Source organism: Camellia sinensis, chromosome 7 (genome assembly GCF_055761805.1).
Source record: "Camellia sinensis isolate YWXY chromosome 7, ASM5576180v1, whole genome shotgun sequence".
Lineage (NCBI taxonomy): Eukaryota > Viridiplantae > Streptophyta > Magnoliopsida > Ericales > Theaceae > Camellia > Camellia sinensis.
In genome coordinates, this window is record NC_138967.1 from 178,233,025 (window position 1) to 178,249,565 (window position 16,541).

Here is a 16,541-nt window from a genome sequence, read left to right on the forward strand (position 1 = left end):
AAAAACATAAAAATCAAATTTATATAACTAAGATTTCTTTATAAGCACAAACATAATTATTTTAGTTTAAATTTACATTTTACGAGTATTATTGTCCTCAATTTATACAACCAAATTTATGTTCTAATCAATTAAATCCAAGTTGTTGCTATGTTTTGTTAGAATTAATTGAACTTTAATTGATTGATAATTAGAATTTTTTTTAAAATAGAAAAATCATAAAATGAAACTAAACCAAATTGATTTCTATAGTTTGGTTATATAACTTAAATGATTCAAATCTAGTTTCAAAGGTTCTAAGATCATAAAAATTAGTTCGGTCTCAGATCTAACTTAAAATCAGACCAATATATGATTTATGAACGCTATTAGTTCGTAGCTAAAAAGACATCTAAATAAATAAATACATCCATCTTTATTGAAATTTGTTGCATATAAAGAAAAGTTTTAGGGCGTTACAAAATCCAATAAGGACATTCTTATTAGATAAAAATCATGAAAGTAGACAAGAGATTTATCTAGTTTTATTTTCAGAATCTATTTTTTTTTTAAAAAGTACTAAAAATTAATTTAGTGACAAAATAATGAAAAATTTAAAACATTCATTATTATTATTATTTGATTTTTGTGGGAAAATAATTTTTAAAAATTCAAAAACATGTTTTTTCACTAAATTAATTTTTAAAACTTTTTAAGACACACATACTGAAAACCAAACCAAACAGAATTAATTTACGCCCATCTCTTCCATCCATCGCTTGGATCCATCCATCAAACCAGGACTCAATCTGAACATGAGAATGCAAAACTCCATCTGATTGAGAGCTCCATCACCATCCAAATCTCCTTCTGTCAACATGCATACGAGTTCATCGTCTCTCATGTCCTGCAGACCTAGCAGAAGAGTGTTTCTCTTCAAGCTCTCAAACGTTATGAGTCCCTTTTCCACGTCCATCAACAGCCGGAACCCATTACACAGCTCCCCCATGAACCCGTCCTCGCCCAACCGCTCAATCATCGATGGAAAATAATCTTCAAATAGAAATGGATCATCAGTTGCTAATTCCATTGTGGAGAGTAATGACATCTCTAAAGGGTTATTATTAGAGAGAGAGAGAGAGAGAGAGAGAGAGAGAGAGAGAGAGAGAGAGATAGAGATTAGACAATGAGAGATCAACTTAAGGGGTAGAGAGATATATAAAGAGAGAATTATTATGGTTGATATGAGCTTCATCTCTCTCTCTCTCTCTCTCTGAGTTTTAACTTTGAACTGGGGGAAAGTTCTCCTTCCTGGAAGTTGCATGGGATCAAAGGAGTGTTTTTTAGGTCTGTGTATACATATAATAAACCAGGTTTAGGGGGAGAATTACAATAAAACCAATGAGGATTACAGTGACAGTAATTAAAGGGCTGCTAAGGTTGAGTTTCTCTTGTGTTCATATTTAAGCTTGGGAGAATTTGAGGTGTCTATTTTGATAATTTAAATTATTCTTTTCGTAAAGTTTTTTTGTATATATAATTTATTAACAAAATTAAATTAATATGATAATTGTAATATTTTTATTTTATGGTACCTATCTAAAAACATAGTCTATTTTCATCAGTTCTTTTTCACCTTTTAAGTGAATTCATTAAAAAAACAAAAAAAATGGTTATAAGATGTTCATATATAACCTGTTGCTGAGAAACAAAAATGTATTTTTATTAGGTGAGTTTATTTATTTATTTTTTGTTAGTTGTTAGATTAGCTCGTAGAGAAGTTGAACTCCTAATTTCTCTTTTGCAAGTACCCAAGTGTTGTTTCCATGATATTTGAAAAATCTTGAAATCTCCTAAATATTGATTTGGGATTATGTATCAATTTTAATCAATAAATAACAATCTCAATCAAACAATCAAAGACAAATCAACACACCGACTTTACGTGAAAAAATCACAATTGGAGTGCCTCCAATTGTAATAAAAAACTATGGGCAAAAGCCACAAAATAATCTACTAAAAGACATAAAGAAATTACACAGGTATACTCTTAATTACTTAGCGAATCCACGCCCAAATTGAACCAACCCCTATATATCCCTTCTAGCCCCGTCTTCACCTTGGAATTGTCTTGCCCAACGTTGAATCCACAACGCCGATGTCGAATCACGAAGATGAGCTACTCCAGAATCCACTAAAGTTTCAGGCTCGAATTCTTCAGAATCTACTAAAGAACAATACTTTCTTTTGTATTTAATAAACGAACAATCTTTTGATGTATACTTCTTAAACCATGAGTTAAATACTCAATTAAACATCAAAGAAAACTAGTAAAATAGCCCAAGATATAAACCCTAATATCCAAGAAGAAGATCTAGAAGCGTTAACCCTAAAATCTGACTGAAACACATATTTATAGCAATCTGTTCTACGATCTCCGCTCTAGTGCCGGAATGGCCGCTCGAGCGGACCGATGCTCGAGCGCAGGAAATTCTGCTTGAGCGGGAAAAAACATCTCCCAGTATTTTTGCAGGCAATCAAACTTTTGGAACCAAGGATTCTCCGCTCGAGCGGACAAGCAACTTCGAATGCATTTTTACATTTTGTTTTGGGGCGCTGCCCCTCAACCCCGCCGTGGCGCTGCCTTGGACCCGCCAAGGGGTGTTGCCCCTTGGACTCCCGCGAGCTGACTGGGCAGCTCGATCCCCGTCATAGTTAGCGAAGTGGCAAACATGAAAAAATTATCTTCTGAAACTTCTCTGCAAGGCACAATTCAGATTGGATTCGCATCTAAGTATTCATAATCTTATTGAAATAAAAGAGCGCATAAAAATACAACTGAAAAAAGTTTTGTCAAACGAAATTGCTAAGAATAAAAACCTAACAATATTAAACCACAAGGCCATGAGATTGTCGCGTCATTTATTGAAAGCATAATGTATATAATGCAGATCTATCTAATACTCCAAAATTATTTATCAATAAAAACTCTAATACTCCAAAATTACGTAATGATTTTTCACGAAATGGAAACTATGGACAAGAGTAATAACTGTTCACTAATTGCAAGTAAAGAATTGGATCATCTTTCATCTTGTCATTATCCAGCACATGATCCAAAAGTCATGATTTAACGACTAATTATTATATTTTATTGCATTTAGATCAAGTAATGAATGATAACTGGACAAAAAATAAAATAAAATAAAATGTTGTGGAGGATCCTCACCCTTAAAATAGTGGTGAAACTTGGGTGTCAGTCCAAAAACCCTAAAATGAATAGGGTTGAATTTTGAAGTATTCATTTTTGGTGAATCAAATAAACAGTAGATATTTTGGCAAGTAATGGTTAAGTATCCTATGTTCATCTTCCTTGAAAAATTGTTGGCATCAACTCTCAGATAATAAGGAGATCAACGATGGTGCACTCTTCTTCTGACTTTAAAAGTGATGAACAAATCAATGGTTTTAGGAACCTTTTCATAGTTATGTTTTGTTGCTTACTGAAGAGTAGTGTAAATCTTGACAATTACTAGACATTAACGACTCGATTGTGGATATCAAATTGACAAGTCAGTTTTGGTATAAGGATATTTTTGTATTTTGTGTATTTGTAACTTGTAAGCCTAATATATGTAGGTGGGGTGACTATTTTTGTTTCTCTCGTTTGTAACGTTTCAAATTATAGTGAGTCATAGTAATTGTGAATGTAACCATAATTTTAAGATTAATCACATAAATTTCATTTTCATGTGTCGCAAGGGATGATTTTGAGGTAGGTTTCTACCAATATTCCAAATATCGGCTGATATATATGTTGAAATTTTGAACTGTCACTATTAATATTTATTGATATAGTTTAGTATTTTTTGATATTAGTCTATATATGACTTTATTATTGATAGAGATACATTTTTTTGACACCGTTACTCTTACAACTATCCACTAAACTTGCACATAAAATTTTCACATAAATTTGAACAAAAGAGAGACAATGGGTGAGGTGAATTGAGAAAAGGATGTGACCTGCACTCAAGAAAAAGTATATTGTATAACAAGTATACGATACTAGTTGCACATAAAATTAATTTTCAACAAAAACTTACACAAAAGATAGACAAGGTGTCCCATCCCTTAGCTCTGTTTGTTTGTTTGTTTGTTTTTGTTTTTTCAACAATGATAGAGGACCCTAATTTTTGTGGCTCAAATGGCTCGAATTTGTCAAAACGACGTTGTTTTGAGTACAAAACAACATCAAATTTGCCAAAACGACATCGTTTTGGCAAATTTGAGCCATTTGAGCCACAGAAATTAGGGCCCTCAAACATTTTCCTTATTTTTTTTTGTTTTTTTTGTGGTCAACATTGTAGGAAATTAGATTTGTTAGTTTGTTAATAAAAATAGTATACTAAAATGTACTACTTAAAGAGATCTCTACTGGTTTATCAGCTTGAACCCTTGACATTTTCCTTACTGCAATTACAAATCAACTTGCCACAAGGGTGTTGGCTTCCCTTATCTCTATCATGTGGTAGTTTCTATGGAAAATGTTTTTTTTGCAAATAGTACTATTACTCTGACTTGCCACAAGCGTGTTGGCATCCTTATCTCTATTATGTGGTAGTTTCTATGGAAAATGCTTTTTTTTGCAAATAGTACTATTACTCTAACAACACGGTGCATCTATGATACAAAGAAAATGTTAATGCCAGTCCTTTGCGCAGTCAATAACATTGATAAATGTGTAAAAAAATATATAAAAATTGTATATAATGTATAAAAGTAATTAAAATGCACAGTAAATAACATTGATAGATGTATAAAAAATACATTAAAATATATAAAAATTGTACATAATGTATAAAAGTTATTATAGTTTTAATTTTTTTACATTTTTTTCTTCTTATTGATAGTCCACCACTAGACAACATTTTCTCATGAGTATGGAAGATTGAGAAAAAAGTACGGAAATCCAAACCATTTATATTTTCCTTTACTATGAAAGTACTGTGAGAAATACTCTGTGATACACATTTTGAGGATAATGAAATGGAATGGACAGCATTGAAAGCCATGTGTGGATTTGTGGCTGTTTCTTCATTATATTCTCTTGTAAGGTCAAGTACACAATTAAAGGATATAGACAGTACATAACATTTCCTTTTGTTTTTTTTTCTTTGTGAATTCTAGTAGAAAACGATGTGATGGTGAAACATATGAGAACATTTTTCTTTGGATTTTGTTGCAGCTCTTTAAGAGAAGGAAATTTCATTGCACTTTCCTTGGTCAATTTATACTAATCACATTTTCACACAACCTTTTGCACTCCAATCCAACAAATGTTGAAAATCTTGTATCCCAAATTATTTTTTTAATTGAATATATAGTTGTAAGAAAAAAAAAAATTGATTAATTTGTATAATGTGATATTTTAATTTTTTATTTTGATTTTTTTTTTAAACCTTAAAACTATTTTAACTAAAAAATTACAAACGAGATGGGGCCTTAAGTTGTGCTAGGGGAGAGAGAGAGTGACATTGGGTAGTTTCAGCTAAATTTGAACGGTTCAATCACAGAAATTGACCTAAAATAGGCCCAAAAAGCACTAAACTAAACCTTCCAATCTAATTAGTGGACAGAAGTTTGTCATTTTATTTTGGTACAACACTTGGTTCATTTTTAATGGTTCTCATTAGCTCATTTTGATTTATTTTAGTTAATGGTATGGATAAACTGCAACGAGCCAGCCAATCTTACGCTTGTTTTGTGTAGTTTTATAGGATTTTTACTAACCGGTCTCAATAATTGAATTTATTATCCATTAGGTGTTAAGTTTCTATCTTATGCACCAAGAAGTCTTGTAATATTTTTTTTTATCCTGATTTTGCCCCTATTACTAGCTGGTAAAAATCCCTATTTAAATCATCTCAAACACTTTCTAAATCTTTAATTGTTATGATATTTATTACTCATTAATTTTTTCAATTTGTATTAACTTTTCTCTTGATCATTTTTTCAAAACTTTTCTTCTTTCTCATCTCTCTCTCTCTCTAGAAAATATCACCATTGTAGCTATGGCCATGGTCATGGCCATCCACTTACAACCACTATCGTCGTCCGTCATTAACCACCGCCACCTCCACTAGTCACCATTACCACCTTCGCCGGCCACTACCACCATCATTGTTCACCAACCATTTCCACCGTCGCCAATCTATACTTCACCATCTCTCAATCATTTGACTCGTTCGCCTAACATTGTCGTCTTCCTTTCTCTTTGCCATTACTGTCGCTCTTCCTCCATCCTTCATCTGCCATCACCGTCATTTTTCTTCAATCATTGATCTACCATCTTCAACGTCGAACTTCGCCAATGACTTCAAATCTAGTTGTTTTCAATGCCGATCTACCATCTTCGGCTCCAATCTGGTACTTTACATGGTCGCCGATGAGATCGACACTCTTTCTACAGTGTGTTGGTGAAGATCTATATTTGTAAAACATGTTGAACTAATTTGATGAATTTCTCACTTAATTCAGTGATAAATTTATCACTGATTTATTTAATAGGTTGTGGATTGCTACTGCTGGAATTTTGATATTAATACAATGATAAATTTATCACGGATTTCTGTTCATGTTATATTTATCACCTCTCTTTTCCTCACTCCATCTCTCTCTTTTTCTCTTAAACCAAATCTGCTGTATGAGTGATAAATGTATCACTGATAGATTTCTTTGAATCTTATGTTGATTTGTGAAGATGATGACGAGATTTTTTTATTTTATTTATAATCTTTTAACAAACAACTAGTAAGAAATTTATCAGTGAATGTGTTTATCACTGCTAAATTTATTACTGAATATGTCTTTGAATCTTGTATTAATTTGTGACGATGATGATGAGATTTTCTTTTTGTAAATTTCCAACAAATAGTCAGTAATAAATTTATCATTTTTGTCACTAGAAAGAGATGAATATGCTGTATGATTAATCTATTAGTGATAAATTTATCGTTGATTTGTTGAATATGTTGTATATTGTCGCTAATTTTTTATATTTATACAGTAATGAATTTATCACTGATTTGTCGTTGTAGATGTGAATATGTTGGATAGGTCAATCTATCAGTGATAAATTTATCAATGGAAAGAGGAGAAAGATTAGATGGTAAAGGCATCATTATGTTGATCTACGACATGGAGGCTAACAATTTTCTACTGAGGCATTTCCTTTTTCTTTTCCTCTTCATCCTCTCTCTCTCTCTCTCTCTCTCTCTCTCTCATTCTTCTTCTTCCTCTTCTTTTGTCGCCATCAAATCTTAGGAGATAATGACAGTAGTGAGCGCCGAAGGTTTTCAGAGGTGATCGTCGGCGGTTAAAAGTAGTCGTCTATGGCTAGAAGTGGGAAGTGGTAGGTCATGGCAGTGATTTGATGATTGAGTTGTTGAAGGAGGTGTATGAAGGGTATTTTGGCGATATTGAGAGGTGAAAAAATGAGCAAGATTTACAGGTAAATAAATCTGGTCAATAGGACTGACTCGTAAGTCCCCCTAGGTTTTTGTAAGGTAAAAATTGATACAAACCAAAATTACATTGGATTGTTTGCCATAGAATTTCAAAATAATAATAATAATAATAATAATCATAAAATTTGACCTTATAACAAATCAAATGTTTAAATTTTAATTTCTTCATATTAAAACCTAACTTTTAAATTAGGCATAATTCTAATAATTTAGAGTGATTCTATTTACACACCAGACTTTGTCTTAGTACACATCATTTATTTTGTTCGAATATTAATTTTAACAAAATATAAATGTTCAACTATTTACTGTCGAATAAAATATAAATGTTTGGATATCAATTATCGAATCAATTTTTTGTTTGAACAATTAATTTTTATTTAGAGGTGGATATTTGAATATTTTATTAATTTTTGTTAATGAAAACAAACATAAGACCATCTCCAATGGTTATTCAGACTTGTCATCAAATTTGAATTTGGTGAAAAATGACTATTTTTTCTACTCCAACGGTTTCATCAAATTGGTATCAAATCCAGTATTTCACTTTTCTTTCATCAAACTGAGGACCAATGTGACTTTCATCAAATCACTGTTCATATTCGTTTGATTTTCACTATCGATTGTCTCCCGAATAACTATTTCAAGGCAAAAATTTGTGAAAAAATTACATTGGCCGGTCGAATCCTCGATTGCCCCCCAGTCATCTATCTAGTTGACCCTCCGGATGACTACCTGAAGGCAAAATTTTGAGAAAACTTCACACTGGCCAGTCAACCGGCCGGACATCCGCTCGGTCAATCGGTGTTTTAATGAAATTTCAAAAACCTTCGTTATAGCACTTGATATCAAATAAAATTTTTACTCAAATTTGATGAAAATTTTGATGCACCGTTGGAGATGCTCTAGGAGAGATATTTTTGTAAATTCATCTACCTCTCTCTCTCTCCATCTTTTCATTCGCTCTCTAACTCGGATCAATCTAGCTCCTCTCATGGAGTCGATGAGCAATTCTTCCTAGCCCAAATCGATGGAGTTAATTTATAGCGGAGAGTACACTGCAATCAAGAGGAAATTGAAACAAAGAACATCTTTGAACTCAGAAGAATTCCATCTCCATTATCTTCATTAACCTCTGTCATCAAACCCATCTTTCCGTTTTCCAAACAAGCCCTAGTATTTCTATTTGCATGTTGATTATTTGAATGAAATCTCATCTGGATCTTTGCTACTAAGATGTTCATTTTGTATTTTTGCTTCATCATGGTAACAATTTGGTAGTAAACAAACACACTAGGAATGGAGGAAGAGAACAACAAATGGAGAGTGGCTGTGGAGATGGTGTAAAACCCAAGTTATGTGTTGAATTATTTTTTTGGATAGATTAATAATTAAAATAAATTGTATGGGTAATTTAGTAATTTTAAGAATTGGGTTATTAACCCTAAAATAAATATAAAAAGGGGGAGGGGTTTCACGTTATGTTGTGTCATAATTTTACACAGGGTTCAAGGGAGGCTACGATAGGAATTGAGGGTTACACGTTGGAGATATTCTGATACAACCATTGACTGGGGTAAGATTCTTCTTGTATCACCAGTTATTAAATTTCTATTGATAAATAATAAAAAAACAATCAAAGCTTTATGTAAACCTGTATGTGCCTAATTGGTTTTAAGAGCTTGGTGAATGGTCCCACGTGTGGAGTGTAGTCTAGGTAAAGAGTAGAAACAATGGAGCAGTTTGGGTGAGTGTGGTTTGACTTTTGAGTTTTACACATTGGGTAAGGTGTGTTTGGTTATTAAATTGGGTGGATTGATTTGGTGTCTCTTGGATTGTAAGCACTGCATATATATAATGGGTTCTTGTTGATGTGTGAAAGACATCGAAATATTAATTTATTTGAGGTTCTATTTATTAGGTTTGTTTGATTGAATTGGTGGAGCTGGGTGTTTGGAGTTAGTGTGGTGGAATATTATTTTAAGCGTTTGAGGTAAGTAACTCTCTATTACCGTTGGTTCATTTTTATTCCTATTGAATCGTTTGAAATTATAAATATTTATTTATAGTCTTCCTGTTCTCTTAAAATAAAATATGGGTCAAGTATAAAACAACATCAGATATTATTATGAAAATTATTTGAATATTTTGTGAAACAATTTTGAAAATTGTACAAAATGTTTATTCTGAAAATATCAAATATTTTATTTAAAAGTTGTGTACTGTTTGAATTTTGAACATCACTCTTGTCTGACTATTATTTGGACCCTAGCCAATGGGGGTTATTTATTGGCACAAAAGCTAGTTTCTTTTGGGGCTTTACTGCCGGCTTAGGTGTGCTTCTGGGCTTTGTCACGGGCTAAGTGACTGTAGTTACCAAGACTTAAGTTTTGCGAATCGAATCATTGAACCATCAATTTGAACAACGAAATTTCATCAAATTACCTCAGTGTCTTTTCTATTAAAATGTATTGCTATACTGTTTATTTTCAGCTATGAAACCATCTTACAAAATAATTGTTCATTTATTGAATTGTAGCAAAAATATATTTATTGGTTATCGACTATTTTTTTGTTTTATTTTATTTTTTTGTATACTTTATCTAACTAGCAGTGATGGTTGGTTGTTTGTTGGACTGTCTAGCTTACCCTTATTTTATTTTATTTTTAGATTCTAAGGAATAGAGCTGTATGGGTCTTGTACTTGTGGGAGTGCCGAGAGTAGGACTATGATTTGAAGTTACTTTTTTGTTAGTGGATTATATTAATGGACTTGGTGGACAATTTCATACGATAAGAATTATTTATTTTTATGGATTTTGGTTTTATGATAATTAAAGATTTAAATTGAGTATTTTATATTGTTGGTTTATTTGATTGGACTCTTAGCCTTGCATGCTCACTTGGATGAGTGTGCAGCGTTGTCACGGGGCTTGGGGCATGACAATTTTGTGGTATCAGATCCAGGTTGTAATTTTAAAGGCTAGTATAGAATAATGGTGAGGTTGGGTAGATGTAGGATTGGGAACGCTTATATTGTTAATTTTATTTATATGTTATAGGGATTTGAGAATGGAATAAGATGATGTTTTATTATTGATGCATATAGGTTGCAACGGAACATGAGGAGACATTGGCAAATATGGCTAGGAATACATGCTAGGGTCAAATGAATCGACGGACTAGTAATAACAACCGGTGAGGGAATGTGACTAATAATGGTAGTGGTTCTCAAGCAGTTGGATGAAATCAGGGGCAAGAGCTGGGACAACAAGAACAAGCTGCAATCCCCAATCCAGATGGGATGGTTCAAGTGCTTCAGACTTTGGATGGAGTGGTGCAACAACACACTACCATAGGGAATAACTTGACCTGACTTATGGAGCAACAACAACAGTTGCAGCCGGGAGTGCAGCCGGGAGTTGGGCCACAACTGAGGCCACGTTGTAACATTATTGAGTTTAAGAAGATAGCCTTGGCATTTGAGGGAGCCACAAACCCTTTGGAGGCTGAAAAATGGTTGACAGAAATGGAAAAGTTGTTTCTCATTTTTGAGTGTACGGATGATCAAAAGGTGACCTATGCCGTGTTTATGCTACAAGGGATAGCTAATGATTGGTGGCAAATGGAGAAGCGCATACATGAGCATGATGCCAATCCATATCTATGGGAAAGGTTTAAGAATGCATTCAATGAGAAATACTTCCCTAGGAGTGTTCGTTTACAAAAAAAAGAGGGAATTTTTTAAGTTGGAGCAAGGGAATAAGACGGTTGCAGAATATGAAGCTTAGTTTACGAAGTTGTCTAAATTTGCACCAACATTTGTAGCAGACGAGGATAGCAGAGCACAAAAGTTTGAAAGTGGGCTAAGAACGAACATTATGCAACATGAGGTTCTTTTCGAGTTACCTACTTTTGAAGCAGTGTTGAATAAGGCATTGTGGGTTAAGAGTGGCCTCACTAGAGCCTAAGAAGAGAAAGAAGAGAATTATAAGAAGAGACCTAGTTCTTCCAACTTCCAAACTAACAACAGCTTGAAGGGCAATGCTAAGAGACATCGGTTGGGAGTTGAGAAAGTCCAACTGTGGGTGGTAGTGTTGACAAGCAGAATATCGGGTATGGTGCACTAGATGTAATGGGTTCCATTGGGATAGTGAGTGTCGTTGGAATACTGGGGCTTGCTTTTCCTGCGGGCAACAGGGGCACAAGATAGCTGATTGCCTTAGCTAGAAGGGGCATGAGACTGAACATAAAGTATGGACAAAGAAATGAGTTTCAACAGAAAAAGTGTTTTCAGGAAATCAAAAGAAAAATGGAGGCCATAAGCCAAAGACTTAGGGTCGAGTGTACGCACTCACACAATAAGATGTTCAGACTTCCAACACGGTGGTGTTAGGTACTGTTTTAGCGTCTTCTGTCTATGTACATGTGTTATTTGATTCTGGAGCTACAAATTTATTTGTGTCTATGGGATTGTTAAGAAACATGGATGAAAATGTGTCTCTATAGAGATTGACTTATGTATTGAAACCCCAATAGGAGGTGTTATGGTTGCTGACTTAATTTGCAAATCTCGTGTGGTTAGTATAGATGGCAAAAAATTGCTTGTAGACTTGATTGTTTTAGATATGCGGGACTTTGATATAATTCTTGGAATGGATTGGTTGGCAACCAATTATGCTTTTATTCATTGCCAAGGCAAAAGGTAGTATTTCAGATTCCTGATCAACCAGAATTTTGTTTGGTGGGTAGTGGAGTTAACACTCATCCTCTGGTAATCTTAGCTTTGCAAGCTAGACGATTGTTGAGGAATGGTTGCACGGGTTATTTTTTTCTGTGAGAGATACCGGTAAAACTGAACTGAAGTTAGAGGATATTCTAGTTATGAAGGAATTTCCCGATGTTTTTCCTTAAGACTTACCGGGGTTGCCACCAGACAGAGAGATTGAGTTTGTTATCGAATTGATACCAGACACGAGTCCTATCTCCAAGGCTCCGTATCGGATGACCCCAGTAGAGTTGAAAGAGTAAGGAACAATTACAAGAGTTACTAGATAAGGGCTTTATTAGGCCTGGTGTTTCTCCTTGGGGTGTGCCCATTTTATTTATGAAAAAGAAGGATGGCAGTTTTCGCCTTTGCATTAATTATCGAGAGTTAAACAAGGTGACAATTCGAAATAAATATCCTTTGCCTAGAATAGATGACTTATTTGATCAGTTGCAAAGGAGCACAAGTCTTTTCTAAGATTGATTTTTGTTCTGGTTATCATCAGTTGGAGGTTAAGGCACAGGATATACCTAAGACAGCCTTCTGAACCAGGTATGGGCCTTATGAATTTTTAATGATGCCGTTTGGGTTGACCAATGTGCCTGCAACTTTTATGGATTTAATGAATAGAGTATTTAAACCCTTCTTAGATTAGTTTGTGGTAGTTTTTATTGATGACATTCTTGTGTACTCGAAGAGTAAAGAGCAGCACGAAGAGCATCTGAGAATAGTCTTGCAGATATTAAGGGAGAAGAAATTGTTTGCTAAATTAAAGACGTGTGAATTTTGGCTAGAGAGTGTATCATTTTTAGGTCATGTGATATCTAAAGATGGGGTGTCTGTTGACCCCAAGAAGTAGAGGTTGTGGTAGAGTGGAATAAGCCTACTAGTGTCACTGAAATTCATAGTTTTTTGGATTTAGCAGGTTATTATAGAAGGTTTGTTGAGAGATTTTCTCAAATTTCTATGCCTTTAACTCATTTAACACAGAAAGGGGTTAAATTTGTGTGGTCTGATGATTGTGAGAAGAGTTTGCAAGATCTAAAAAGTCGATTGGTGTCTACTCTAGTACTTATAGTTCCGTCTAGGGATGAAGGTTTTACCATCTGTAATGATGCATCGAAGATGGGCTTGGGTTATGTCCTGATGCAGAATGATAAGGTAGTGGCATATACATCTAGGCAGTTGAAGTCATATGAGTAGAATTATTCCACGCATGATTTGGCGTTGGTACAGTGATGTTTGTATTGAAAATCTGGAGGCACTATTTGTATGGGGTAAAATGTGAGATATTCACTGATCATAAAAGTTTGAAGTTTATTTTCACCCAAAAAGAATTGAATATAAGGCAAATACGATGGTTGGAGCTACTAAAGGACTATGATTTGACTATCAATTATCATCCGAGAAAAACCAATGCAGTGGCAGATGCCTTGAGTAGAAAGACCCCGAGTAATTCGGCTACCTTGATCATTGACCAAAAGAATATCTTGGAGGACTTGCGAAGGTTGAATATCGAGATTAGATGGAACAACCATAGAGTGCAGTTGGCAAACCTTAGAGTTCAACCCACGTTGATTGAAAGAATTAAAGATGCTCAGGGAAGAGATCCTCAGTTGTAAAAACTTAAGGCTGAAATGGAAATAGGGTCACAGATGGAATTTTGTATACATGAAGGTGAAACCTTGAGATTTGGAGAAAGGTTGTGTGCGCCTAATGATTTAGAGCTCAAGAGAGAAATCCTGAGAGAAGCTCACAGTTCAGGGTATATTGTATATCTAGGAAGCACTAAAATGTATAAAGACTGGAAGATGAACTTTTGGTGGAATCATATGAAGAGGGAAATTGCTCAGTATGTTGCTTAATGTTTGGTATGTCAACAAGTGAAAGTTGAACATCCGAGACCTACAGGTAAGTTACAACCCCTCCCTAATCCCGAGTGGAAGTGGGAGCATATTGCTATAGATTTTGTGACAGGGTTGCCTAGAACCCAAGGTGGTAACAATGCCATTTGGGTTATCGTTGATCGATTGACCAAATCTGTTCACTTTCTAGCTTTTAAGGTGGGGTTCTCCTTCGAGAGGTTTGCAAAATTGTATATCAAGGAGATTGTGAGGTTTGCATGGTATTCAAATGACCATAGTGTCTAACAGAGATAGCAGATTTGTATCTATGTTTTAGAGGAGTTTGCATGCAACTTTGGGTACTAAGTTGAATTTTAGCACTGCCTTTCATCCTTAGACTGATGAATAGTCAGAGAGAACTATTCAGACCCTTGAAGACATGTTGAGGGCTTGTGTTATTGATCTTGGAGGTTCTTGGGATAAGCATTTGGCCTTAATGGAATTCTCTTATAATAACAGTTATCATGTGAGCATTCAGATGGCACCATATGAGGCTTTGTATGGACGAAAGTGTAGATTACCTATTTGTTGGGATGATGTGGGCGAAAGGAAATTGTTAGGGCTTGAGATTGTGCAACAAACAGAGGACAAGATCAATCTTATTAGAGAGCAACTTCGCACTGCGCAGAGTAGACAGAAAAGTTATGCAGATAACAGGAGACGCGATTTGATGTTTAGGGTTGGAGACCATGTGTTCCTTAAGGTGTCTCCTATGAAAGGAGTAGTGAGGTATAGTGTTCGTGGTAAATTGAGTCCTAGATTTGTTGGGCCATTTGAGGTTTTAGATCGAATTGGAGAAGTAGCTTATAGACTACCACCTTTACTAGCTAGAGTTCATAATGTTTTTTATGTCTCAATGTTAAGGAAGTATATACCGGATCCTTGTCATGTGATTGATCATGCACCGTTGCATTTTAAGGAGGATTTGACATATGAGGAACACAATATACAAATTGTTGATAAGAAGGAACATGTTTTGAGGCATCGAGTCATCCACTACGTTAAGGTTCAATGGAGTAATCACTTGGAAATAGAAGCTACTTGGGAACTTGAGGATGAAATGAGACAAAAATATCCATAACTTTTGGAGACTCTAGGTATGTCAAATTTCGAGGACAAAATTTCTTTTAAGGAGGGGAGAATGTAAGACCCAAGTTATGTGTTGAATTATTTTTTTGGATAGATTAATAATTAAAATAAATTGTATGGGTAATTTAATAATTTTAAGAATTAGGCTAAAATAAAAAAAAGGGAGGGGGGGTTTCACGTTATGTTGTATCATAATTTTACAGAGGGTTCAAGGGAGGCTACAATAAGAATTGAGGGCAGCACGTTGGGGATATTCTGATACAACCATTGACTGGGGTAAGATTCTTCTTGTATCACCAGTTATTAATTTTCTATTGATAAATAATAATAAAAAACAGGTGAAGCTTTATGTAAACTTGAATGTGCCTACTTGGTTTTGAGAGCTTGGTGAATGGTCCCACGTGTGGAGTGTAGTCTAGGTAAAGAGTAGAAACAGTGGAGCAGTTTGGGTGGGTGTGGTTTGACATTTGAGATTTGTACATTTGGTAAGGAATGTTTGGCTATTAAATTGGGTGGATTGATTTGGTGTCTCTTGGATTTTAAGCACTGCATATATATAATGGGTTTTTGTTGATGTGTGAGAGACATCAAAATATTAATTTATTTGAGGATTTATTTATTAGGTTTGTGTGATTGAATTGGTGGAGGTGGGCGTTTGGAGTTAGTGTAATGGAATATTATTTTAAGCGTTTGAGGTAAGTAACCCTCTATTATTGTTGGTTCATTTTTTATTCCTATTGAATCGTTTGAAATTATAAATGTTTATTTATAGCCTTCCTGTTCTCTTAAAATAAAATATGGGTCAAGTATAAAACAACATCGGATATTATTATGAAAATTATTTGAATATTTTGTGAAACAATTTTGAAAATTGTACCAAATGTTTATTTTGAAAATATCGAATATTTTATTTAAAAGTTGTGTACTGTTTGAATTTTGAACATCACTCTAGTCTGACTATGATTTGGACCCTAGCTAATGGGGGTTATTTATTGGCACAGAAGCTAGTTTCTTTTGGGGTTTCACCACTGGCTTAGGTGTGGTTTTGGGCTTTGTCACGGGCTAAGTGACCGTAGTCACCAAGACTTGAGTTTTGTGAATCGAGTCATTGAACCATATGAATATTAAACCATCAATTTGAACAACGAATTACCTCATTGTCTTTTATATTAAAATGTATTGCTATACTGTTTATTTTCAGCTATGAAACCGTCTTACAAAATAATTGTTCATTTATTGAATTGTAGCAAAAATATATTTATTGGTTATCGA

General features: G+C 34.3%; 1 protein-coding gene across 1 annotated transcript; it reads right to left on the reverse strand.

Annotated features, from left to right (window-relative positions):
• Positions 1-727: 727 nt before the first annotated feature.
• LOC114288677 (calcium-binding protein KRP1) lies at positions 728-1,087 on the reverse strand. Its single transcript, XM_028232232.2, has one exon. The coding sequence runs from the start codon at positions 1,085-1,087 to the stop codon at positions 728-730; it is 360 nt and encodes a 119-aa protein (XP_028088033.1).
• Between the last annotated feature and the right edge of the window lie 15,454 nt (positions 1,088-16,541).

What these genes read in the sequence shown, in the direction of transcription:
- LOC114288677 (XM_028232232.2), bottom strand. Translation starts at nt 1,087, where the DNA reads ATGTCATTACTCTCCACAATGGAATTAGCAACTGATGATCCATTTCTA.